Source organism: Nyctibius grandis, chromosome 1, assembly GCF_013368605.1.
Source record: "Nyctibius grandis isolate bNycGra1 chromosome 1, bNycGra1.pri, whole genome shotgun sequence".
Lineage (NCBI taxonomy): Eukaryota > Metazoa > Chordata > Aves > Nyctibiiformes > Nyctibiidae > Nyctibius > Nyctibius grandis.
Genome location: NC_090658.1, coordinates 74,347,706 through 74,375,501, shown reverse-complemented (window position 1 = coordinate 74,375,501; position 27,796 = coordinate 74,347,706). Strand labels below are relative to the sequence as shown.

At 38.6% G+C, this 27,796-nt stretch overlaps 2 protein-coding genes across 2 annotated transcripts in view; one reads left to right on the top strand and one right to left on the bottom strand.

The window, feature by feature from the left end:
* The window catches only part of CEP85L (centrosomal protein 85 like), a 130,034-nt gene that overhangs the window by 44,171 nt on the left and 58,067 nt on the right, over nucleotides 1-27,796 (bottom strand). The gene's annotated exons all lie outside the window — the stretch shown is intronic.
* Nucleotides 10,517-21,668, top strand: PLN (phospholamban). The gene is made up of 3 exons (XM_068415303.1): nucleotides 10,517-10,617; nucleotides 15,239-15,273; nucleotides 17,816-21,668. Exon 3 carries the CDS (start codon nucleotides 17,939-17,941, stop codon nucleotides 18,095-18,097), a length of 159 nt encoding a protein of 52 aa, XP_068271404.1. The 5' UTR covers nucleotides 10,517-10,617; nucleotides 15,239-15,273; nucleotides 17,816-17,938; the 3' UTR covers nucleotides 18,098-21,668.

Here is a 27,796-nt window from a genome sequence, read left to right as displayed (position 1 = left end):
CATAAAGATGGCATAAGAGAATAAAAAAAAAAACCCCTCCTGCACTTTCTTATCTTCCGAAATAGTCCTGCCTGTGCTGGTTATCTGAATTACAAGAGCACACACAGGACCAGCAGCACCATCCTAGCCTACAGTCAGAGACTGTATGTGTGAAAGATCTTTATGTGCTCAGAACTTGCACTCAGCAGGGGTTCCTAAATAAAACAGGGATATAACAGGGGATTAGTAAGTGAAGTGAACTGGAATGCTGGCCACCGCTTAACTGGCAAGGTTTCATTCCCTCTAGCATCCTTGCTGGTATCGGGCAAAAGCCTCAAACAACAAACTAAGAAGTCAATATGTTAACTCCGAAAAGATTTTGCAAGATCCCTGCAGATACATGTTAGACTGTCCTTGACTCAAACAGTCACAAGTACAAGAGGCTGCAGCCACACAGCAGTCCTCCGTGACTTTCTCATCTCTGCCACCTTAAGCTACTACGTTCTTAAAGGGTGAAACCAGCACTCCCAGAGCTGCACGCTAGACTATATACCCTCTTCTGCTTATCTTCTTATGAACAATTACACTTCTCTTGCTTTTATGTGTTCTTATAACATTCCTTTATACTCCATGCAACACCAATATTATTTTTGTCAGAAATCCTTTCCATTTATATTCTGGCAAATGTTATGAACACAAAACACTTTTAGGTGCCACTTAATGTGACGTTAAAAGCAACAGTGCCTGGAATTTTCCACTGATAACAATTGTGTCTTTCCTAAGTATAGAAGCACTTGTTTTATTAAGTGTTCATTTTATCTTCCCATTACATTTTAATTCAAATGTTCTTTACAAAAAAAAAAAAAAAAAAAAATGGAGATGAAAGCTTCCGCAAGGAGAACAACTTTAACCTTTTTTTTTTTCTTGAAGCTTTTAGTGAAAGGTTCACTGTCAAATTGATTTTTTTTGTTTCTTATTCTGGCCTAGAAAGCAGCATAACCAAAAAGTGACTATAGTTATTCAAAGCCCACAAGAAGACCACTGTTTTAAATGAAGCACAAATGTAGGACATACGTTATTCACTACAAAATTTTATGAACTGTACAAGTAAGACACAAATAGATTAGGAAAAAGGAGTAGTTGGGAAGACAAGGTAAGTCACAAATCAATCACGAATGGAAGCACCCCTAAAAGTAAAATAGTTCGGTCATTTGCACTCAGGCATCCTCAAACAAGTCCTGACTGCTTCTAAAAACCTTTACGTTAAATGTACATTGCTAGTATCTACAAATACCAGTTTACTAAGGGCCAGTGTCGATTGCTCCTTCATTACTTATTACTCCTGCTCATGGCCAAAAAAGAGCGGATGCAAAAAGTGACCCAGAAAGCAAGCAAAAACGCACCTTTTTTGCCAGCCTGCATGAACTCTGCAAGGATGAGCAGAGCTGGTCATCAGTTTTGCACAGAAATGGACAGGAGCCATTCTGTAACAAGAGGATAAGGAAAAGAGAGTGCAACTTGGGTGAATATCAGAAGGGGGGGGGGGGAAAGAATACTTACTGTGCAGTAATTGGAAAAGAAAGTTTAGAAGAACCTAATAAGCACAGAGCAATGGATTCTCTTAACAAAACATGCAAACATACTGAAAGAGAGGTAAGTCACTCTGAATTTAATGCGAAGCAGGAGCATACATCTGTGGAAAACTGATGCTCTGCAAATTCTTTATCAAGGGCCCCGATTTTTCAAATTAAGATGTCAGATTCTGCGAAGCGTGTTGGCCCCTGAACCAGAAAACTGATCCTCTCTTTTTCTGAGTTCTGTTTGTTTTAGCTTTTCATGACTTCAAAAGAAACATGAGCCATGAGTGCAATATTCACCAGATTTAACTGACAGTAAACAAAAAAACTCCCACAAAAATAAAGCAGAAATATATAAAACACTCACATGACAAACCCAAGTATTCACACAAACTCAAAAAGCACACTTTATTTAAAAATGGCAATCCAGAACTGGTCTCTATGGGCACTGGCAGAAAGAATGGAGCTTAGCCAAACTACTGGAACCTGTGTATTTCAAGTTTTGCAGATGCAACTTCTGTACATGTTATAACTGATAGCACATGTGGAAGGAATGATTAGGCAATATACTGTTTTCCATTCCCTTTTAGACTGATGAACCAAAATAGTAAGCAAAACACAAGACACGCACCCCCCAACAAAACCACCCCACCTTTCTTCTTCTCCATCTCTCATTACCATGAGCACAGACTAAAAAAAGACAAGGAAAAAAGATAAGGATATTCTATAAACAGCACCAAGTGGGGTATTTAGTAAAGCCACCTTACTGGGGAATGGAAGACAAACACAAGTTCTCAACAGAAACAGCCTTATGCAGAGTTACTAAGACTTATGGATGTCAGAGCTCTGCACAATATGAGTACACTCCTCATTTGTATTTGTTGGTGACTACCTTGAAAAACTTCAGCAGATGGAAAAATTAGAGGCATACTCATGTTTTCTGCCCCCACTGCAGGAATTCTCCCCTTGGAGAAACTAGCTGTGTTTCAGCTAGCAAACCAAGCAGGACAGCACGTGGAACTACTGGGAAAGGATTTCCATTGTTTCGGGCAGGGATTCTACCACCATCCCTGTACAGCATCACATACCTCACATATCATCATGTAAGCAACAGTTATTCAGTCACTTGTCCCAGAATTTTGAAAAAACTTAATGTTTTTTTAAGCTCACATGGAGACACCTTGTACCTGCATGACTTTCTAAATTTCAGAGAGAGACACAGAGGCTTTACGCTTCTGACAAATCAGGTCCCGGCATCTCAAAAGTCAGACATTTGCAAATCCAGACCTCAAACTTTTGTGTCACTGACAAACAGAAGAAATGCAGCCAGTTTAACACCAAACTGTGAAACTGGGAACCACACAAACATGGAAGGTAGTCACACAATTTGTGTGTGGAATAAGTGACAGATATTTAAACTGTTTGGCTTCAATCCAGATTATGAACCTTTCCCACTTGAGTTTATGAGGGGTACTTGAAACGCACTTGTCTCTAACAAAAGTAGCAGTATGATGTAAGGGTGCATTTGAACATCCGTGTCAGTGTGTGAAGGTGTTTTCCTTCCTTAGGAGATAAACTGGGGGGGAGCCCTAGCACCTTCTTAATGTAAGCAGAAAGAGTAGAAAAAGTTCACACTAAAAAATAAATATCACTTCCATCCCCAGCAATTAGTACTTGTCACTTGTAGGTTTCAAAGTATCTTAAAAAGAGACTAGTTTTATAATTCTCATTCTGCATAAAGGAAACTGAGACAAGAGCAAAGACTATTTGTCCAGGGCTCTCCAAAGAACACCAAAACACAGCAGATTCTCTAGCGTGGAAACCATTTTATAAACAAAATAATGGTTTTAACAGATACAAATGAGACAATCCCTGCCTAAAGAAAAATAAACATGTGTTGATATTAAGTTTTTGACTGAATTAAAAAGAAAAGCAAGGTCTTATCCATCCAGAATATCCTTGGAGCCAAAATGGAGATGAAGATGCATCCTCTATTTGAGAGGATCTGAACCCATTTTTGATCAGGCTGGAAATGCCACACCACTGCACCACAGATCAACTTGAGGCAGGTCTCCTGATGCCCCAGCTGGAGACTCCCTTCTGTGTCCAATACTGAGAGAATGAGAGGGGAAAATGAATCCCAATGTAGTGATGAACCCCTCTACTAGAAGTGGGTCATCTGCAGCAAACCCTTCCTAGTATACTGTCTAATAGTGCATTAATAATCAAACATTTGAAATTAACTAAAAGCCGGTTCAGTAACAGCTGGTTCAAAGCTGTATGTACAGCTCTTTACCTAGTTTCTCTATGATTGAATCTCAAAATAGCTTTCTAACAGTCTTTGAAAAAAATCAGAGACACATACACAAATCTAGTAATATGGATGAGATTCAGAATAATCATTTTCCATATTGTAGTCCACTATTACTTCCATTAAGCTACACGCTATCCACTAGTCAAATTCAAAAGGCTTGCTAATTCTCCATTCACCTTTCTGCACTGTCATTACTACGGTATTTTAGATGAATGGAAATCTGCAAAATTCTCCATAGGTGGAAAGAAGCACCAGGAAGCTCAGGTGGTCTGCAGGGAACTTAGGAGATCCTCCATTCGTTTGCCTTTGTAGTCTTGATTAAATTCTAAATGTTTCTCTCTTTAAACAATGAAAACATTAAATCATGAAAATATAAACCATATGTACTCCCCGCTGACAGATGCTGGCACAATCACAGGTATCAGCAGTACAGGCTGAAAAAGTCATACTGCATATTCATGCAGGTGTGTTTTTCAGCTATATATTTGAAGACCCGTTTTACACTGAAATGTCCCCTTTTTTCCTTTCCCTCATCAATTATGTTCATTCTCTGTTCACAGTGGAAGCTAATATATTAAACTAATTAAGTAAAATTATATATCCTTAATCTGTACACTTCTTAGTCTACACTAGAGTTACTGCAGTATGAAGAGTTTCAAATTTAATGTAAATGCTGCAGTTTATTCCAAGAAAATAACAATCTATAAATATACATTTAGTCTCTTCTTTTAAAACTAGTACTACAGTAATCCAATATAACATGAATTAGGCAACTGTACTTTAACACAGAAGAAGAAGGCTCATCTAGAAGGTGATAAAGTTCATGTTTCAGAATGAACTGCCTTTGTTTTCATTTTCTAATCCAGAGAGATGTCAATACTATTTTTATATCAAATACTCACACAACCAACTGACACAAAAGACTATTTCAAAACAACAGGACCAATTCATTTTCAGTAGAGGCCACAAAAAGAGGAAAGCAAATATTTTCTTCTATAAGAAGAGAGTTATAAAAGGAGGAAGAAAAGCTCTCCTTCACATCACTTCCAGTGAGTGACAACAGAACCTCCATGAGGAAACAGCTGCCCAAAACAAAATACATAGTCAGAAAATATTTATAAGACCAGGAAATATGTTCTTGCTACTTAGAGATAGTCTGAACCAGAGAATTACATCAATATTTTCATTCTGGCACATTCTACAAAAGAATAAAGAAAAATATTAAGTTTTGTACCTCAAATTCTCAAGTAATAGAGTTTGGGATCTTAATTTTTTGGGGTGCAAGGAGCGAAACAAAATTTTATTTTTAAAATAAAGCATTTTTTTTCCCCACATATGTAATTGTGAAACAGAACTTCATTTCCGAAGAGGGAAAAGACATTCTGCCATTTAAAGAAACTTCAGTGATTTCTAATGAAGTAAAAAAAAAAATCACCTTAGTGTTTTAGCTATGAATTGCATGTAACAAAGAAAGGAAGTGATAGACAGCCGACACTCACCATGGGAATTGTGTTAGTCTTATTTATAGTCACTCTATTAAAAAAAAAAAAACAAAACAGTAGGGCAATGGGCAGAAGAAATAAGTGAAGAAAAGAAAGACACCATTCTGTAACACCAACCAAGAGAAAGAAAGGTGTTTCTTCTTCCCATTTCCCATATGCACATCTCAAAGTAGGACCAATTAAAAATTAGCCTTAAGACCATTTAAATGTCCAATCTACAAAATCTCAGTGTTGACCTGAACGAAGATCCCAGTGAGGCAAGACATTGAGGCCACTGGTCTACAGGCTCCCCCTCCACACGACATGAGAGTGGTCACTGCAATACTCTGCAGGAGAAAATCCTTCAGCTTCTAAATGCTACTAACATGTTCATCATTTGGGCAAAGTTAATGTGTTTCTGTCAGGACAACCTGCAGCTGAAGACAGGTAGCAGCTGAGTCTAAACCTCAATTGCTTCTCCTCCATTCTGCAGTTACTGTTTAAGTGGAGATAATCCAGCACCACCACTTGCCAACTCGAACATGGTCTTCCAGCTTTATCTCTCCTTCATATGGCCTTTGTCCCGCCATTCATCCATCACTCATGACATGTCAAATAACACAACTAATCTCTCTGCTTCCTAGAACAGTTTATCTCAAAGACACTCAACACAGTTTCTTAGGTATAAGGATCTCAGCACACCACCTAAAGCACATTGTTCAAGCTTAACTAATTGAGGACACCAGTAAACACCAAAATACAGTTCTCCCAAGCATTTCATAAGAAGAAAAATCCTTCCACTGTAATGAACATCCCCAAACTTCCTATTCTGGATCATATTGCTATTTTGAAGACACTTTGCACCACTGCAATTAACTGCTACTACTTAATTATTTGACATTCATTAATCTAGTAAAAAAGTACACTTCATTGCTATGAAAGCAAGCAGGTATTTGAAAGAGCACAGCTTTTTGTGCTGTCAATATTTTGTTGCAGAATAAAAAAGCTACACTGGTCAAGCCTGTGCTAACAGTGCTGCCTCCAAGTGAAATAAGTGCTCCCTATGGGGGGGTATGGGAGAAGAAGGACACTGTGGATTTTCAGAGCAAGAGCCAGGCAAAATTTCTTGTTCCCCAACTACTCTACTAACATTGGGTGAAAGCATCAAAGACAATAAACAGGCGTTACACACTTCTGAGCCCTGTGATCTACTTTAATGGTTAAAAGTTCACGACAGTAACAGCGACTGAAATGAAAACATTCAAGCTGACCTTTCTGAAAATGTCTTTGGTTACTAACAAATCAGATGACTAGTCCTGCCGGAGCCTTCAGCATTCCCAAAATGAGAAATATTTCAGCCCAAGTTGTATAGTTTTCTATTAATTTATTTTGTACAGATTTTTTAATCACTTTGCAATGGTACGCTTCACAAGTTGCAGCTTCAAAAAGTGAGTTCATCTTGTTTATAATGAAGATCAAAATGTGAAGATCAAACTAATTTAATGACTGTCCAGTGCTCAGGAAAAGTAAATACTTCTTGTCCCAGAGAAGAATAACACAACGCAAAGCCTAGACTTCTCAGCAGAACTGCTTCCTGTAACACTAACAGAGACTGTAAGTCTCACTACAGAAGCAGGAAAATCTGCAGCCTCAGAAAGGCAACTTTGTCCACATACATCCAAAAACATTGAGATTCCAGATGCGAGTGAGAATCATTAAAGTCAGATAAGCGTTAAAGGAGACATCTGGTAAAACATAAAAACATATGGGTCATAAATCTATCAAATTCAAGCAAGAAAACTCAAAGGCATAAAAAAATGTTACTATCTCTGAATTACTGGGCTATTTCCTTACCTGGTGTAAATCTGGAATGCTGTTCACACTAGCTAAAAATATTGCTTTTCCTGTATTTTTAGAAGGCAGGAAAAAAAACATCTCCCTTTAGGTTGTATTAGACCTGCAGTACAAATGTAACTGAAGGATACATTAGCTGGGTCCTTTCCCTGAGCAGGGATTAGCAAAAAGTGTCCCGTAAGCCACATTTGCTGATACCTGGATAGCTACAAGCGATTAACACATGCTGCAGGAAGCATCAGAATCGGGCCAGAAAAATACAAAAAGAACAGATCTCATTCTAGTGTTCAGCTTCAATACCAAAATCTGCTATTCTGTCCCACCCACACACACAAACCAGTGCACATCTGTGGGAGCATCCACTTCTAACTTCTCATTTTTAGTTACTTTTAAGCCAAACACGTGCAACACAAGAACCTTAGCAGTGTGACATGGTAAAGGTACACTTGCAGCATGAGAGAAAACTGGAGCAGCACCATGAAATAATGAACAACCTGAGTACTCAGACGTACTGCTGAATTTCTTTACGTATTTTAAATAATGGGGCTTGGGTTATGGTTCATTTCTATGTAGAGTCATGGATTATCAATGGACCAGATACTGACATCTCGAACTCTTTACACAGGTTATACAGGTGGGCAGTGTCTACAGCTGGAATTTTAAAGACTAGCACATGAAAGGCAAAAATAGTCCAGGAAATTATTGCCAATGTGACTAGAAGTCTTATTATTATTTAAATAAAGGAGCTGGTATGCCGAAGTATAACACATCTCTTTTTGGACATTATCCCAAACATCAACCGGATCTCTAAATAAATTTATGAGAAGAAACATGCTCTGGTGGCAGATTTCTAATCCCACTGGAGAAAGCCCAGATCATCTCCATTTAAGGTCAAGCAAGCAACAGCTGCACATTTTTGTTCCCCAGAACAAAATAAAGCAGACCAGAACCTCCACCACAGATTCTTTTTTTAAAGCTTTTCCTTTCTGATATCCATTCTGGACCCATTCACCCAGGGGTGAATCAAACAGTACAACAATGTGCTCATATATATTGTCTGTATGTTTCAAACTGACATGTCCCGTGAGCAGCACTTTAGCGTCTGCTTCAGAACGCCACCAAAATCCCCGAGAGTTACACGAGGGAGCGATACTAACCTGAACTAGGAAAATGTTCTCAAGAGAGGGTACCCAAACAAGCTTGTGGAACAGGCACAAATTCCACGTGGTCTGAATTTGCGCATGTTATTGTTATTTAATGAATATATTTTCAATCTTAACATTTCTTATCTGAGTTAGACATTTACGGAAGGCATGCATTACTTTTCTCATAACTACTATTTTTATTAATGCCTTCCCTTTCACATTTAAGTATCATTCTTTAAAAAGAAGACTAAGCTATGTCTGCATCAGCAGGTCAAACACAAAATCGGCATTCTTTTAAGACTTCTCATTTCTAAAAAGCTCCAAAATTATGATTAGGTCCAATTCACTAACAAAAAAGCTGCGAATTTGGGGTGGAGTAACTAAATAACATGATCATTTTACAGTGACTTGGTAAAAGGGAGGAACTGGCATTGCAGCTACCGCAGTGCTGGGTGTTGGACTTTAATAACAAAGTACAGAGGTGAATTTCAATAGTACAAGTTTCATGTTACATCTTACAAAAAGCAAACAATGCAATCATAGCAGTACTTTTGGTGGAGGACAGCACGCAATAAAAACATGAAACTTCCCTCACAAAAAGGCCAAACACAGTTTGCTTGACTGCGACAGATTTATAATGTTAATAATGCCATTATAAGTAATTATGAAACTCTTTGCACTGGTGAAGAACTATCTCACTCCTCACTGTGGAGACAGTTGATTAACTTTCAACTGGAATATGTGAGCCTAAATTTCCTGGGTTTGATGTTAAAGGATAACAAAAAGCAGGCAGATTTATTGTATTAAAACTGAATTTCTAACTTCAACTATGTTATAACCAATTTTGCAGAAGAGCTAAACCTTATTTACAAAAATAAAAATAGAGCTCAGTTTGAAACAAGGTGGTACATCACCTCCAAGGTCTTTTGGTCTCTGGTTCGCAGCATGTATCGCAGCAGGGCTTATAGGGAATGAAGAAAACAAACTAAACAAAAAAACCCTACCATGTCTGGTCTCCTGCTCAAACCCAAGCACTTATCTATGCTAAACAATTATTGTCAAAACTGCTTCTGGAAGTGTTCAGAGTTAGGCTGAACTACTGCATTTTTGCCTGCAATTTCCAAATGAGGCAAAGGCACGTGCTGGCAGCTGCACCAACAGACTAAGCCTGATGCTGGATGCTCACACACTCAACGGTTCAGTCCTTTCACATCCAGTAAATCCTCCAGTTCCCAGATGCACAAAACCTACTCTGTATATGCACTGCAGTTTCATTTGCCATTTCCCAACAAAGGATAATATACATAAAATAACCTGAAAAGTAGCATCCAGCTGCTACTCCTCTCCAAACAAACAGAACAGGTTCTCAAAAATCACTTGGATAGTTTCTGGCCACAAAGATAAGGAGGGAGAAAAAAAGGTGTGCGTGTATTTTAAAGGAAAGGTAAATACTTCAAACTAGATAGGAATGATAAATTTCAAAGATGAACTTATATATACTGGGTTTTATTTGGGAAAAAAAAAATCCTCTAACCCACAAATTAACTTGAAAGGTCGGAAGAGGCTTGAAATACAGAAAAATTACTTCAGTTCAAGCACTGTCAGAAGAAAGATGATACTGGAAAACACACAACATGCACTGTAAACTGAATATCAGCTGCGTAACAGAATTATCAAAACTATAGATACTGAAAGTGTGGTTTAAGAAACCCCTGGTACAAAAGAAAATCATTCCAAGTCAAAAACCCATATGAAATGTAATCATCCACACTAGAGATTTAGGGGGTTTTTATGATGAAGAAACATTGCTGTAGCAAAAGTAACACATCCAAAGCAGCTCCCTGAACAAATTCCCATTTAAGTTCTTGTTTAAGAAATGGCAGGGTAAGCAGCTCCCTTCGCTACCCCACTGAAGCGTGCTGCTTCCCAGATTCCTTTGTCCTGGGGCTGTGCAGGTGGTCTCCTTGGCACCCAGTTCCCTTCGTGAGAAGGAAGCTGTTGCCCATGTTTAATATATTACTGCTGTGAACAAGTTCAGAGGAGCGACTGCCTGTGTCAGAGGCAGAAACGGGACCAATCACAACTCGTGAGCTGCTGAATGACACGGGGAGCCCTGCCTCTGAAACGTTTTGTTATTTTTTCCCCTCAGCCTACTTCAATTGTTCCCACAACTTGGTCACAGACTCAGACAAGTTGCCAGACACCTACAGGCATTTCCCACAGCCCCGAGCAGGCTCCTCTGTGCTTCACTAACAGTCACACCAGAGGTAAGGAACCTCTCTTCTTTTATGCTTTTAATTCTTACAGCAAGGCACTGTAGCTGTAGTTTACTACAAAAACTCCTCTACTCAAATTAACAGCTGGTTATAATTGTTTATCAAAAATACAGAAATGTAGCCATTACAGCTTTGAGTCAAAAATATAATGCTGTGAGGGACATATTTTAGGGACAATAAAGGCAACCGAGACTTTTCTACATGCTGGTGGGACACTAGCTGTCCTTGGGTAGGTGATTTATACAGGTAGCATTACACCAGTTGAGAAGCTTTCATCATTTTCCTCAGACTTTTGTCTCTTCTTTTAAATGTAATACGTTTGGTTTTAATACAAAATCCACAAAGAGAGTAATTCACTTGAAGTTTTGTAAAGACACTTTTGTTTCCCCAAAGCTGCCTATCCACAGCCCAGCAAAGGTAAAGCTGTTTCTCCATTTAACTCAGAAAAGCATTTTTCTGATCTAACACACCGAGAGAGCAAACCTTTTTTTGCTCTGTGATGAAAAAGTACCCTTAATTAAAAAAATCGAAGCAGTTTATAGCAGTACTAGAACTGAAATTATACCGTCTTGCTCAAACTGCAGTTCAAGCTACAGAATTCATATACCATTTTTGCTGTGAATTCCTTTAAAGGTTTATTTTCTCCTGCTGGTCGTTGTAACTGCCAAACTTGTCCTAGAATGCTTCTAATAACAGATAAATAATTTAGCCAGGATTTGTAACATTATGAACCAAATTTTGAATGCAGAAAGTAATCTATTTATTTCCAATTAAGGGAAGAACGTACACACTGTACAAAATACAATCCCAGCTCTAAAATCACTGCAGACAAAAAAGAGGGCATCTCAAACAGAAACATGCCACATAAAGGACATTTTAATATTTAGATATACAAATATATTTAAAAGGAATATGATTCATGAATATGTAGGTCTCTAAGGAATTTATCCTCCTTACAATCGTGTTCCCCCCTTCCATCAATTCACACCTTACTACTTACGTCTACTTAAGGTTCTGGTTTTAGAAAAGGCAGACTTTAAATATAGACCTTAATTTTGTGAGGCTTGTTTTCCCTGTTACTGGACACACCTAATTCCTTTTCCTATTACTGACTGGTAGGCATGAGCCAAAAATATATGCAGGTGCTTGGTTTTGTGCTCTGCAGCCTTGTGCCAGTCTGGAATAGACAAGCACTGGAAGTGTCCGGACACCCTGTTCCTCCTAAGGCAAACAATCTGTTACAAATTCTTTGGAAGCTGTTTCCAGTAGGCAGAAGCAGCACTTCAGACCTCCCAGTGCCTTCAAACCAATGCCTACAACAAGCAAGAAGATTCTGAGAAACAGATAGTTTTTTCAAGGCTACTGTTACATAAAATGTATTTTCAAGTGAAGAGAGGAGTTTGGGTTTATTTTACCACGCAGAGCATCTTTCTCTCCTAACACATACGCTGCATACACGCACCTTTGAAAACACAGAGTTTATGCGTAGGCACACAGAGTGAACATACACATAGAAACTTAACTGCTATAGGCAGCTCGTTACTGGAATGCATCCATAGCTGCAGCAGGTTAAGACGCCCGCTCATCTGAATTCTACCCTGTCACAGAGTCCGGTAATTTAAAGTAGATGACAGCGTGGCTCAGCTATTGAGTTAAATCTAAAAATTTCACAGCGATAACAACCCGTGTCACAGACATCCAAACCCTAAGTAACAACAGCCAACAGTCATGACAGAAGCATGTGCTACATTACAGATGATAAATGTTACAAATCAGATGTGAAATACTGCATTTAATTTACAGCAAATAACAATTTTCTGCTTTAGGTATATACACCACATTTCTATTTTAAAAAGTTGCATTTATTTCTCATCCTCTGAAGAGGTTAGGAATATAGTGTCTTCATGGTACAATATGAAACTCACCAAAATCCGTTTGTAATCAGATAGCGTAAAGGTGATTTTCACTGATTTTTTCAGACCATCAGCAAACAAAAATGCATGGGATACACCTACACAGCTACAGAAGCAGCTTTTTATTTATTTGTTTTAAGAATATTCTGATTTAGGAACACAAAAGTACCCCAACTAGGGAAACAAAAAATCCCACAGGAAGGTAGTGTTATGTTCCCCAAACTACAAGACACTTCAGAACTGGAAGATTGCTTTTGCTTTCTAGAGATTGATACATGGCTTAACACAACTTTCCTGGCACCAAGTTACTTCTCAGAAGTTGAATTTATCTATTATATTCTTCTAGTTGGTGTGTTCAACTATTCATCAGTGTTAATTTCTTTGTATTACATCATTCTGTGACAACCTGTCACATTCTTATGGACTTGAAACACAGGTAAAGGCTCTTACTGGTGATCTTGCTTCTACAACACTGAGAACATCAAAGCTAGCCAAAAGGAAGACTGTAAGAGAAATGAATTAATAAGAGGAGGGGGGGAGGGGGAAAGAATCTAAATTAAAGTGTGAGCCTTCCCCTATCCTCTCCCAAACACGGGAAAAATATTGACACTTCAGTACAAAACAGACTTTAAAACAAAAGGTAAAAAGGATAAAATGAGTTTGCTTTTCCTGTTACCAGCACCTCCCAAACTCTATGAGCTGAATTGTTGCTTCTTCCCCCATCCCAAGGAAATGTTTTCTGCATGTGATTGAAAAAACGACATTATATGCCACAAGTCATTCTCTGGCTCTCTTCAATGACAATGTACTCCAGCTGCAGTTTTCTCTCTCCCCTTGCGCAATTCCTTGCTTTTTCCACACTCCCACCCTCTTCCTCTGCTCATTTTCTTCTTCTACTTTCCTCCCTCAATCCGTCCGCTCCTGCACTACTGTCTGTGTTCTTGCCTTCACCCACCTCAGTCTTTGTTTTTGACCTCCAGCTCTTTCTTTCCCCTTTTATGCTTTCTTCTTAAAAAAAAAAAAAAAAAATTAAAAATCAACTTTTACAATATGCAGCCGCTGGGGTAAATCCTAGCAAGTCATCTCCATACTATTTTATATTTTTGTAAAAAGAGCAAAAATTGAAAATTATTACATACCTTTATAAATCACTTCTGTACTTGAAAACCTCTAAGCAACTTCTGCTTTATCATTGGAAACGTTTACTTACTGAACTAAATTGACAGTAGTGAGACCCTCTACAAGTCTCTAGAGTTAATTCAGACTGCTTCCTTCTTCACTCCCTTCTCACTCCTCATCTTCCTCATATGAAAAAGGAGAATTTCAGACTTGGAGGTCTCAGCTGCAGTGACTCCACACTGCCGATGAGGAGGTATTTTACAGCAGGGTTCAAAACAAAGCAATGCAACTTGGAATAAGATATATACATTAACACAGGACAGCCAGCAAAGATGACAACCATGCCTACACATCAACTGCAGCTGCTGTGCACAGGCAGAGCTTTAAAATTCTGCAATGTCTTCTCCTCTGGGGGCCACACAATTCACAGATAATGGTGACAAGGGGCTCCAGATTCAATTCAACTCGCAGCATTTAGTCCTGCATGCAGGGTTCTTCTTTGCTTTGGCACTATACACACAAATCTTTAAACTTACCTCCTCTGAACATTCAGAGGATGCCTACTGCTCACACAAACAGCTACAGGAATTTCTTAGGCCAGGTAATTTTTGGTAACAGTTCTAAACATGTACTACATCAAGGATCACATAGCTTGATTGTACTTTTTGCATCACTATGTTTATGGCTATTAAGACATTTATTTTTCAATGGATGAAACTGAATTACTGGGTTTTGGGGAGATGTCATTGTAAAAATCTATGCAACATACTATTCGCAGTATTACGTTTTAACAATGCCTTTTCAGGGCTTCACTCGGTGGTATGGGATAGCAACAAATCAAATATGTCAAACCTCTTCTATTCCACTGATATCACTGCTGCATTTAGTAAACATATGACAGGAAGCAGGCTGTGTCTAAAATTGCTGTGGCATTTCCAAAGGAGCCAAATCCATCCCGTGTGACTTCAATGGAGTCAATGCAGTTGCACCAGGAACAAGTGTGGCCCACAGTTTTCACTTTGGTCACATACCTCCTTCTCATTGTGAAGGACACCCAGGAACAAAGATAAAAATAACCTAATACAAATCAGGGAAACAGTCACATGTGACTCATTCTAGGGCACCAGGTGTAGGGGATCCCCTACATAGCAACATACAGGCTCAGCCACGTGACCCCTTGCCGCAGATTCGCGCTGTGTGCAAGACAAGCCTTTCATGTCCATTAACAACACTGGATGAAGCACACAACTGTATAGCAATGCAGCCAGCAGTTTCTCTTGTGGAATACTTGGTCTTGTCACGCATGACTGCAACGCTGTTTGACTTCTAGAAAAGGTCAATTATACCTTGCCCTTTTGCTGCGCTTTCCTTTCAAGAAGTGGTGTGCGCATGCATAATACTTCTTAATACTGACCTAAAACACAGTCAGGGGACTAAACAGCAGAGAACAGCTACTATTTGTGGCAATGATCAGCCTTCATTTCAGTGTAATTGTTTTTCAGGCTGTCCACTTTGACCTTGATAGCCACCCTTGATAGCAGCTGTGTTACTGAATCTGTTTCTCTTCATGCACACTTTAGGTGGGTGACAGCACCATGGAGGATTAACAAGCAAGGTATGTGTTTATTCGTTGAAGCCATGCACTTGTAAAGACAAACTAGTTGAAATAGAGACACAGAATTTGCTTCCTTTGCTTATAAGAAAACTCCCACAGACAGGCTTAGTAGGTAAAACAACGTGTAGGCGTTTTAAACATTTCCAGTTCCATATGAGCTTTTAAATCAAGAAAACCAAGTTAGTCTATTTTGATCTTTCCTCATCCCTTCTTTACACTGTTTTCTAGGCATAAAAGGTATACATTTTAACTTACACTACCTTCCTTTTTTTTTAAGACCCTTTCTTGTAGTCTGTCTGGTATTGTATGTTTGAACAGCTAATGTCAGTGTGACAGCTCGACTGAGCCTTCTGACCTACTGCCTGCTCCCTCAGAAACATCCCTCACCCATTCCAAAGGGAAGAATAATTTTTCCCCCCTCTCCAAGAGATCTCGCTGTCTCTCCTCACCTGTGTTGGCCTTGCACCTATGACGCCCAACCAACTAATATTGCCTTTAATGGAAGCACTTCAAAGCCCTAGGTCCCACTCCTTGAGTCATGCAAGTGAAACATACGCAGCAACAAAGCAGTGCAGCTGCTTGCATATGTACAGTAAATCTAATGCTGTGCACAGAAAGGGACTTATTGTGCACATACACAGGTAAAAACTCAAGCTGTACCAATCCTTCGGAGGGCAGCCACGAAGAAGACAGATATGTTGCTACAGCAGGTCACGCACAGCTCAAAGCCCACAGGTTGCACACGCCCTGTATTAAAAAATGGCATAGCGAGGTGTGATGAAGTCATCCTCAGGAAATACTGTTCTCTGTGCAGTGTCCGTCACACGAGCTAGCTACACAAACTTCTCTGTACTAGCGTAAATCCGTTAGTGGTTTACCTACCCTGCCTTGTCTAGAAGAGGATAAACAGCCTAATGCACCCCAGCCTGTACTGGGCTGGGAGAACAAATGTGCCTTCAGCAAAGTCACTTGAGAATTCCTGTGCGTGTCTTGCTTTTACTGCACTTGGGGCAGACAGTGACCAGCCAAGACTAAGCAGAATATACCTGGCAAGCACTTTAACTGCTTAAACAGACAAAACCAGGTACAGCATAAAGTCAAACAAAGCTGAAAAATTATAGTCACTATGAAAGTAAGTTCCTGGTGTGTGTTTTGTTCACAATAAAGTTAAGATCAACTATAGCTCAAAACATCAGAACAAAATCTGAAGTTTAATTTTCGGAGGAGATGTCATCACATGGAATCCTCTAAAGGTATTAAAATATCCATGCGTAATCTGGTTCCTTTTAAAAGTCTCTTTTTAAGTACCAACACTGCCACTGAAAGCACACGTATTCTGCTCATACAACACCATTTGACTACAGCCCCACCTGGAGGGAATAAAAAAAGAAGAGTCTGAAAAACACTTCTGTTTCATTTTAAGGTTTTCCATTTAAGCCCATCTAAAGACACATTTGTGGACAACAAAGTATCTCTGATTCAGTCACGATCATGTTATTTAGGCAGTGCATATCTAAGCAATGGTTTTCCTTTATGTGGCATATGGTAGTAGATAGGAATTTTATTTATTGAAACAAAAAAGACAAGGAGAGGCTTTCTGTCAAAGATACCATGTTATACATCTGTAAAACATTTAGTGGCAAGTGTAGCTTCAGGAGCAAAGTTTGAGAGATACATATGTCATCATCATGTTGAAAACAACTTTTTCACATTGCGATAGCCCCTACAGAATCCACCTCGCTATGAGCTAAGCAAACATGCTTAGCAAGCCAGCCTCTTTCCATGGAAGGTTCATACAGGAGGGTTTTACACCACAACTACTTATTGGGAGTTTTAAGACAAATTGACACCCTGTGCTTCCATCTGCCATTAAAAAGGGAGAAAATATACTTGAAATAAAACACTCACTTAATAGACAAAGTTATGTACATGCTTTAATTTGTTCCTCAGAGTGGTCCTCCCTGCCTTTGCACCTACCTTTTGTAACACATGGTCCCACATGTATATATAGAAAAATTTTAGTCCTTATTCTGTTTTGTCTGTTGACTACTAAAATTCCCTGTAACAGTGATGCATAGCTTTTAAATACGCACCATAAAGTACTTTTACTTGGAATGGAAATGCTTCAACAAGATTTCTCTTCCTCTCTTCCAAAACAAGGTACTGGTAAATCTGATTAGCCTTCACGTCTGCTTGAACAAACAAAGAGGGCGGGGGGGATGGGGAGGGCGGTGTGGAGGGAAGTAATCCATGGCCTTTCCACTGACTGTGAAGGATGGAGAGATTAGGATCTAAAGCAATGATCTGAGTAAATCCCACATAGCCACAATTTCCATTTTACAATTCCTCACCACTGCTAAGAAGCAGGTGCTCGGTAGCCTTCAGGAGGAGAAGCACAATACAGCATGAATCCTGCTTTAAATTAAAAGCACTGTAAAGGCAATCTATTGATTTCAGGCTTTTTAGAATTTTAAAACAATCTCTATTTGCACTCATCAAAACACTTCTGCATTTCTAACTCTTCACTTTCCTGCTTTCCCAGCTCCACAAAGGCTGTCTAAAACAAAAAGAGAAGATAATAGGCACTTTGCACTGTTCCTGACAACTTTTCTTCTTTCCTGCACTCCTAAAACCTCTGATTTGTGCCCTCTGCTTTCTTGTTGCCATGGAGAAGGTCCAATACATAACCCGCTCTGCTCTGAGGAGAGCCTCAACTATTGAGGTCAACCCACAAGCACGCCAAAGGCTCCAAGAGCTTTTTGTGAATTTCTGCCTGATTTTAATTTGCCTCTTGCTGATCTGTATCATTGTGATGCTCCTCTGAAGTTCCAGCACTTCTCTGCACTGTCCTCTAGGAAAGTCACCCCAAAGGGAAGAGACACCTACACCCGCAACTCCCAATGCAAGGATCCTCTTGTGAGAGGGGCTAGCACTTGGACTAGAGCTGTATGCCAACCATCGCACTATTCTCTTTCTACCTGCTACCTGTATTAAAAACACACCTCTTCTGTGCAGAAGAGTGTTTAGAGCCTGTTGTTACAAAGCTGTGCATAACCTAATTTGTCTGTCTCAGTCAAGAGATGTCTTTTCTGAATGGGGTAAAGTACTGCCTCTTCATGGAGTTAAGTTCCTCAATGTTTTAAGCTAGATCACACAAACAGCAGCTTCACTTTTGGGGGCCTGGAGGTTTTTAAATGTCTCTGAAAATCCTTCAGCCATTGAAGGGGTTCTAAATTTGGCCCATGTCCACCCAAAGAAGAGCTACAGGTACACAGCCCTCAACACATCCTAGGAAAATTTCTGCTCTGCTTACTTCAAGGTACCACATCTCTGCATTATCAACTGAAGGCATTCAAATTGTTTCAGTGTTTTTAAGAGAATATGAGAATAAACAAAAAATGTCTTCTAACCCAGGAATAAAAGCTATTTCATATGCTTTTCTCCCTATTTAAGGGATCTTATATATATATAAACATATGTGTGTATATATGTGTGTATATATATACACACGCAGACAACTTGGATCTGAAAAAAAAAAAAAAGCAACTTCATTTACAGTATTCTTCACTAGATACATCCTTACAGAACTAAGTGACATCTGGAAAGTTTTTTCACTGTGTTCTGCAGAAAAACTGCACACAAACTACCACACTGGTATCAAAGATTTAATTCTTTATAGTCATTTAACTGACATGACAATGGCACAACTCAAAAGTAATTCTCAAGAGTTCTTAATATTTGGCTTTAGACAACTTTATTATAGCCTGCTGTAATTTATGCAATAATCTCCTTAGTTTAAAACTACAGAAAGCTTGGTATTTGCCAGTGTCACACAAGGTGACACAATTGATGTGGTAAAGAAAAAGGTTTAGGTCACTCTTACTGCTGTGATTGAAGTGTATCATACAAGTGCAAGTAACACCACTACCCTCAACTGCAAATGCCTGTCAGAGAACAGGCGAGTGCTTTCCTAAAATAAATGATACACGCACAGGAGGGAAAGCATTGCAGAAATACCTTTTCAACATGTAAACCACAGTCGATACACATTAAAGATGAAGTTTCTACTCCAGCAGTTGTCAGTAACAAGACTGAGCAGTAGAGTTCAAACTCTCCCACGTGTTGCTGGTATTAAGCTAAATCACAGAATCACAGAATGGTTAAGGGTTGGTAGGGACCTCTGGAGAGCATCTAGTCCAACACCCTGCCAAAGCAGGTTCCCCTAGAGCATGTTGCACAGGGTTGCATCCAGGCAGGTTTTGAATATCTCCAGAGAAGGAGACTCCACAACCTCCCTGGACAGCCTGTTCCAGTGCTCTGCCACCCTCAAAGTAAAGAAGTTCCTCCTCATATTCAGAAGGAACTTCCCATGTTTCAGCTTGTGCCAACTGCCCCTTGTCCTGTCACTGGGCTCACTGAGAAGAGTCTGGTCCCCTCCTCTTGACACCCACCCCTAAGGTATTGTAAGATATTTGTAAGTGTTGATAAGATCCCCTCTCAGTCTTCTCTTCTCCAAGCTTAACAGACCCAGCTCTCTCAGCCTCTCCTCATAAGAGATGCTCCAGTCCTCTGATCGTCTTTGTAGCCCTTCGCTGGACTCTCTCCAGTAATTCCTTATCTTTCTTGAACTGGGGGGCCCAGAACTGGACACAGTACTCCAGATGTGGCCTCACCAGGGCCATGTAGAGGGGTAGGAGAACCTCCCTTGACCTGTTGGCCACATTATTCCTAATGCACCCCAGGATACCATTGGCCTTCCTGGCCACAAGGGCACATTGCTGGCTCATGGTGAACTTGTTGTCCACCAGAACACCCAGGTCCTTCTCTGCAGAGCTGCTCTCCAGTAGATCAGCCCCCGACCTGTATCAGTGCATGGATTCTTAGTAACTTTAAACAGTTTTCAAATTTAAAGAGAGCTCAAGAGTCAATAGACAGAGGTCAAACAGACATCTATTTTTTAAACAGGCATCTTTCTATACCATCCTATGTAAGCAATCCTATTGATGAATACAGAAAATCAAACTAATTTTATCTTAATCTTATGTTCTGTCTTTGAGACTTAATCTTCCAAGAGTAGAGGTTGATAATGAACAGCTGAGCAGGAAGGGAAGAAATCTTTGAAAAAAACCTATGTATTCAATGGAATGCAAGCAAATCCACTTCCTATCTGGCAAGTAGATACGCTGAGACCAGATCTCTGAAATAAGGTTAATCACTAAAGGAAATTGGTTAGCTACTGTATGAGGATTAGGGCAAGCGCTGATGAGATCGGCAATACACATCCCCTCTTGCAAGTTAGTATATGAATATTACCGATTCTAACTGTCAATGTAAATCTCAATTTCCATTTCTTGCATTCTGACCACTCTCACAAATGCATGAGATTTTAGTAAGCGCACCTTCCCTATTAATTCTTCTTCTTAAGAAAAGCTACAAACACGGTGCACTTCTGTGGGAAAAACAAAACCAGAAAAATCTAAAGTTACTTTCTTCTCTTTTTAAATCTATATTTTTGTGATGGATAGGGTTTCCAGCTTTAGTTTGCTTTGGAGGCGTTTCAAGAAACTTCATTTGGAAATAGACAACAGTTTTACAGTATAGAAAACTCCCTGAAGAAAAAAGGTGTTAAGAGTAAAATATCAACACATACATTCTGAGGACATGTTCAGGTTATATGTTTCACAAGCCAGTAATATATAAAAGTCAAAAGTAAAACACTGCTAAAAAAATAAACACCCCCACCCCCCCCAAAAAAAAAACAAACCCACCACTTTCCTCTTATGTACCTGAAAAGCTATTATTTATTTAAAAACAATAAACAAGAACAAAACCAAGGTATAAATAAACTGGAATCCCTACTGTTATTTTACAGCAATGCAAATAAATTGTATGTACTGTATGGTTCATTTGTGTCTTAGGGTTCTGCTGATCAGAAAAACTGCTACTATCCTCTATATCACTAAATGTCAACTGAACCCAGAGATTAAAAAAATAAAACCTTTTGTACCTAGCACATTTTTCTTTGTATACTTATATGGGCTTTAACATCTATTGTATTTTTATTTATTAAAATGACTGCTTGAAAATATATTAATGCATAAAATAAGATAATTAAATACAATTGCATTTAGAAAGAAGCATCCATTCTATCATCTACCTATTAAACTTATGTGAAAAAGAGCTAGTCATCCCACAGCTTTCTGATGCTTTATATCTCTGTTTATTCTTGTTTGGTTTTCAACAGTAGTCCTGCCTATTTTGCTATGTCTAGATCACTTTCACATACTTAATTTACACTCACCAACCAGTGCACAGAAGCGATCCTAATGAATTTTATGAAAGTGTAATCAAAAAGTTCACTACTTTTATGAGCTGTAATAAAAATTCCAAACACAGCATGTAGCTTGGATTAAGTTTTCATTTCTCTGTTCTACTCCACTGGAGGCTACATCTTCTTTCTAATTTCATCTTGCACACTGAGAAAGAGCTAAACAGGCAACAATTTGGAATTACTCTTCCCCCCAAAAAGCAAATGATAAATTTCCGTGGCAATTTTACACTGGGAAAGACCTGAATCGGGAACGATACTATGCTGGTTTTAAAGATGTGTCTCCTCAGCCAGCTCTTCAGCAAATATTGATAAATCTACACATTTTTCTCTAGGTGGAAGACATGACCCATTTCAGAATTCGAAATTTTGTTCTAATTAAGACTAGTCAGTAAGGCACTTTAGAGAGCAGTAGGAACTTGGATTTCTTTTATTAACTTTTCTGCATCAGTTCAGCAACAACTGCCCTTACTAGCAGAACTGAACCACTCAGTAGAAAAACAAGTATAAAACAGGCTTAAACAAAATTTTTCACAAAACATGCACAAAATGTTTCCCCCCCCAGCATAAAGAACTTTTATGTAAGTTTTGCTACAAATACACACAGAACAATAATCATGTCAGACATACACACTCATGCCAAGACATACTTTACCTATCTCTTCTCTGCCAAAATTAGAGCAGAGAAATGAACATATTCATTTAGAAGCATTCTTGTTCACATCTGGAAGCATATTAATATACTATAGATTACGCACCAGATACCTATATTTGTATGGCTATTAATAAATAGCGTCTGTCAGAATACAATTGGAAAATATTTGCGAAGTCCTACCAGATCCATAGGTATCTTTTTTTTTTTTAAACAGCAAATGTAGTCCTTTTAGCTTTGACCTAGATGTTAAAAACTGGGGAAAAAAAAAAAAAAAAAAAAAATGTTTTGGTTCTTAAAGGAGATGAGCGAACACCTCTTGCTCATTGCAAGGATTAAAAGCAGAACAGGATTTCTGTAAAAACTGATGTTCATCTCAGAAAGAACTCTGGCAATTTAAACTATTTAAATTAAATTAAATGTAAAATTTTAATTTATTGTATTTATTTATTATTAATAATAAATAAATATAATAAATATGTATTTATTAATTAAATAAATTTAATTAAGGCCCTAGATTTATTGGAGTATCTGTCACTTAGCTTAGTCAAATTCATTGCTTTATAAGCAGGTTATTTTTTTTTTTTTAAGATAAAAGAATACCAAAAGTTCCTTTTCTGTATAAAACATAAAACTATAAAACACCGCCCTCTTGTGATCTTCCCTAAAAATGTAGCTGGTTATTAAAAGGAAGTTTTGGCAATATTTCATGGTTAGGGCTGAGAAGTCCTATGTGTTTCTTTTATTTGCTTACACATGTATTTCTATATATAAAACACAACTGCTAAGTTATTAATATTAACTTAAAATAAGCTATTGCATAGGTGCTATTAAAAGCACTAAGGATGCATTCCCTGCCAGTCCAATCTAGATTCTTAATAAGGTATTTGCAAAGCTGCAATGAATCCTACAGAGCACACTGCTGGCAAAACGCTACCTACGGCGCTGCACGATGCCAAACCCTAGCAGGGTAGGAAACACTCCTGTTAACAGAGGGGAGTTTTGCCCAGATGGGAAAGTTTGTGGGTTGGTTTTGGGGTTTTTTTGTACCTACAGGAGATCTTTTAAAAGTAAATCTTCAACAGTTTATTGCTGAAATAGAGGGAGTCTTGGGAACAGTCATTCTTTTGAAAAATCAAATGGGCCTGAAAAGTAGCATACACATTAAAACAAGTAAATAAAGAGCCAAACTGTATAAAATTCAAGTCCTTTCTCCATTAATCAGTTCTTCACAAGCTCTTCAGTATTGAAATGAAAGCTATCATTAACTTCAATTTTTTATTTTTATTTTTAAGGTATTTGGAAAAAAGGCTTATAGGAGCATTCAGAACCCTTTTTTTGAGGAAAAAAAAATCTAGTTATTGTAAACAAACTTTTTTTTGTTTGTGGTGGAAACTAAAAACAGGTAAACAGCGATGGATACAATGAAATTCGTGTGAATTTACATTGCTTACTACTGAAGGAGCAACCCAAAGCTACAATCGAGAGTCTGCTGCAGGCACAAGAGGGCAGACTGATGCACATCATGGATCTTGCTAACAACAGAGGTCTCAACCTGCTACTCAATTTTCTGCTTATTGTCTTGGTTCTGGTGCTTGCATTTATCCTCGTGAAGCTGATGTGAACATCTGCAAGCCTCCACTTCCTTCTCGAATCTTGTTTTGAGGGTTTTGCAATGATAATGTAGACACTCCAAACTATCGGAATATAAATATGCAAAGACTGCTGAGACTGAAATATCTGACAGTTAGAGAAAGTGTTCACATACCTACTTTTATCAGAAAGCGATCCTAAAAGCTGCACACAGTTATCTACCTGCCATTGAGTAAAGAAAGCATCTCAAGCCTTGCTGAGTACGTGAAGAAATCCAAGTATGCATCAGCAGTTACTGTAGGTTTCTCACTGCTACAGCCGACTTGTATTTAAAGATCTGCAAAAAAGATCTGAAGCCTTCAAGGAACATCATTTCTGCAAAGGGGACAGCAGAAATCAAATTTGTAAAATGGGATTTCTGTAGAACGTGTAGTGTACTTCACGGGAAATGACACAGATACAGCAGGAAGGCAGAACGAAACACCTACACTGGGTTGACAGCATGCATCAAATTACCTGTGGAGAGCAGAGATGCTGTAGATAGGAACAAGGATATCCATGAAAAGCAGCTTGTAGCAGCTGAGATGGGGATACATTAAGTTTAAATATGAAAGCATAATTATTAGTTACACCTTTTTTGACACCTATGGTTCACAGCAGCACCTTAAAAGCCAGAAGCCATTAGTGTTATCCAGCAGTATTAAAGGAAGCAGCTGCCAAAACAACTGAAAAACAACCAACCATTAAACAAGGGTTACCGTAACTCTGCCTACAAAGCCCATAACACTGCCACGTACACAAGCAGCAGGTGCATCTGTACAAATGCAAGTGTGCTACATCCTTAACAAGCCGGATTTACCACTTATGCACAGGTCAAGTGTGCAGCATGGGAGCCCTCAAGCCATATTTGACATACTACTTGTTACTTGCCAGTGCAATCACCCAGTCCAGAGCTTGTCCTCACGTTAAGTATACAGCATGAGCTTCTTAAAGGACCTTCTACAGCCCTTTACAGGATGATGCACTTTCCCCACAGGTCCCTGTGAAGGACAGTGACCAAGCAGAGCTCGCTTCTGCTGGCATTATTTGCCCAGAAGGTAGCTCTACACACCTGAGAGATGCTGGGAAAGAAGGTGGCAGACTGGAGCCAAACAGCTTACTCCTAGCATCTCTCTTTCCCAAGTACAATGTGGGAACAAAGTGCACCAACACATATGCATTGTACAGTAAACTTAATGCCACACATACGCATATTAACAGTCTTTTGCACGCATGCAAAAGAGGAAGATGTGGCTTACGGGGTGGGGGAAGCCTCAGCTTCCAGCTTTCAATTGCCAACAGCACATCCCTGATTCAGCACATGTACTGTTGATCCAGCACTTCTCACAAGTGCTGAACATATTACAGAGCTGATCTACTCATGTTCACACTCAGGATTTCCAGATGATTACTGTTGTTGTGGAGTAGTTCAGTTATCTGAAAGAGACCCATCTAAATTGGATCTAGAAAAAGACTTTTCACAGGCAAAAGCCAGTATGTTTAGGGAAACAAAGTTTATGTGAGTTCTACTGCTAACAGGCATCCGTGTTCCACTCTATGCTGCCTGCTCCAAAGCTTAGGCAACACTAGCTGGGGCAGCATGGATAGTCAAAATGAAAGCTTTTCTCTCATCTGCTCTGAAATATGTGCAATAAACATTTAAAATAGCTTCTGCAAACTGCACATCTATAGCTTTTTTTATGTTAATATAGTAATATCAATTCCTGTCTGTTTGCATTTAAAGCAGAAAACTTTGCACAACTACATCACCGTAAGCACTTTATCACTTATTTTGATAATATTGAAATATTCTGCTTTTAAAAAAAAAAAATCTGTAAATTTATATACAAGGGATACATGTTGTAACAGTTACATAGTTATATATTATTTAGGAGGATTTCTGCTGGTGCTTGACATGGATGGCACAAAGCATACCACAACCATAGAAACTGGTATGAAGCCCACTCTAGTCTAAGGAAGAATAAAAATAGTTTTCCCAACAAAATGGCAATTCACTGATACACTGCTTGGGCTTGTACAAAGCTTATTGTCTGCGTGCTCTTCTCTATATTCAAAAGTTTTCCTAACTTATGGAAGCCAGTGTGACAGTTTAATAGCCAAAATTAGACAAATGACTCAGCCCTGACAAAAAATAAAAATCATATATTCCTTTTTAACAAAGGGAGAAAGATGAGTCTACTACTACCAACAATCACATATTTCCAGGTCCAAAATTACACACAAAGGAAGTTTATAAGAAACTCTGCCATTAGCTCCTCTCAGTCAGCAAAGAAAATTACAGAATCTTCAATAAATGTCGAAATACACTGCTGAAACCAAAACATGCATTCTCCTGAGATGACATATAAAATTGGCAAAGTTACCAGCTAACCAATGCCAAGTCTTTTTTTGCAATCAAGCATGGTCCAAGTTTGATTTCCCACCATCTGCTAGTGCTCACTCCAGAGTGAGCCCACATACGCACTGTAACGAACGGGATCCCAGTTGTTGGACTACCAACTTCACAGCAAAAGGAACAGAACGTTAAAAGCTTAATTGTGGCTCACAGTGAAGTTCAGTCTGCTAACTAAAGGTGGCAATTCGTCATGTTAACAAGTTTTATCTTGCTGAAAAGTATGGTTTCATCAAAATGTGACATGGGAAAAATGTTGATACTAATCATTTTTAGTCTTCTGATCTGCCAGGATCACAAGCAAAACTAGTTTTGAGTTGACATTTAAGAATAAAGTTTTCTGTGGCAACAATATGATTTGAAGAATGTTGTAACTTTTTCTTTCAATTAATGTTTTACAACTTTTGTTTACCAGTGTTTAGGTATGCATGCAGTTTACTTTCTTCCTTCTCTGTTTTGAAATGAAGATTTTGTTGTAGTGTCTCTAAATTTCTCAATGCATTAAAATTTGATTTCCAGTAACTTCTATATATATAGTATGAACAAGGCAGTGTTTTCCTCATTAAAGAAAAAAACAGTAAACCAGATACATTAAAGGAAAAAGATGCACTTAAGCAATTTCCATCTGTTTTCTCTACTATATTCTGACACAAGTTAGCACACCATGAAGAAATCATACAGATGTCCCATACACTGGAAAAAACAGAGATTCATCATGTGATGCCTACAACATTGTACAGAGCTAATAAGTAGAGATATGCAACCTTCTGAAACCTTCCTTCTTATTGTATTATCTCACACAATTTTAAAGGTATGCTTTCGTTTTAAACCTCATTTCCCGACTAGTACACAGTATGTACCTAGGTACATTCAGATAATAGGACAGATAATAGGATCAGGCTTTAAGAAATGCCTTTACATGAAAACATACAGCCTTTTTATCCAGATGTGTATGGCCTCCCCGCTCAGTAAATGGGAACTGCTGTCACGTATCATAAGCATTTTTTTCCCTTAACACATGCCTAATCACACAGTTCCTTACTTCAAGGGTTAAAAAAAAAAAGAAAAAAGGTATTACAATGGTCACGTCTGCTGAAAGATCAGCTGTACATTGAAAATAATTAAGCGTATAGTGAAATATAAAGTCTGCATAGAGATTATTTTCATTGAAGTACTATTAAAATCTGGTGCTTGGAAATACGTAGGAGAATGTTTATCTTCAAAAAGCATACATTAAATAGTACACATTAGCTGAAGAAAAGAATTTTCGTATACAACTCCATGATGTTACACAACAAGCACAAACCAGATCCTCCTTGGAAAGTTATTTTCGAAACGTACAAACATCACACCCACAGCTGAACAATGCACGTTCTCTGAAGAGGCGTTCTGTTGATCCACAGCATCTTTTCTGCAGTTGCAAACCTGGCCATGTCCTGAAAAAGAGTCTCAACGTACCTGTAGGTCTTCTACCCAACACCCTGAGCTTCCCTTACAA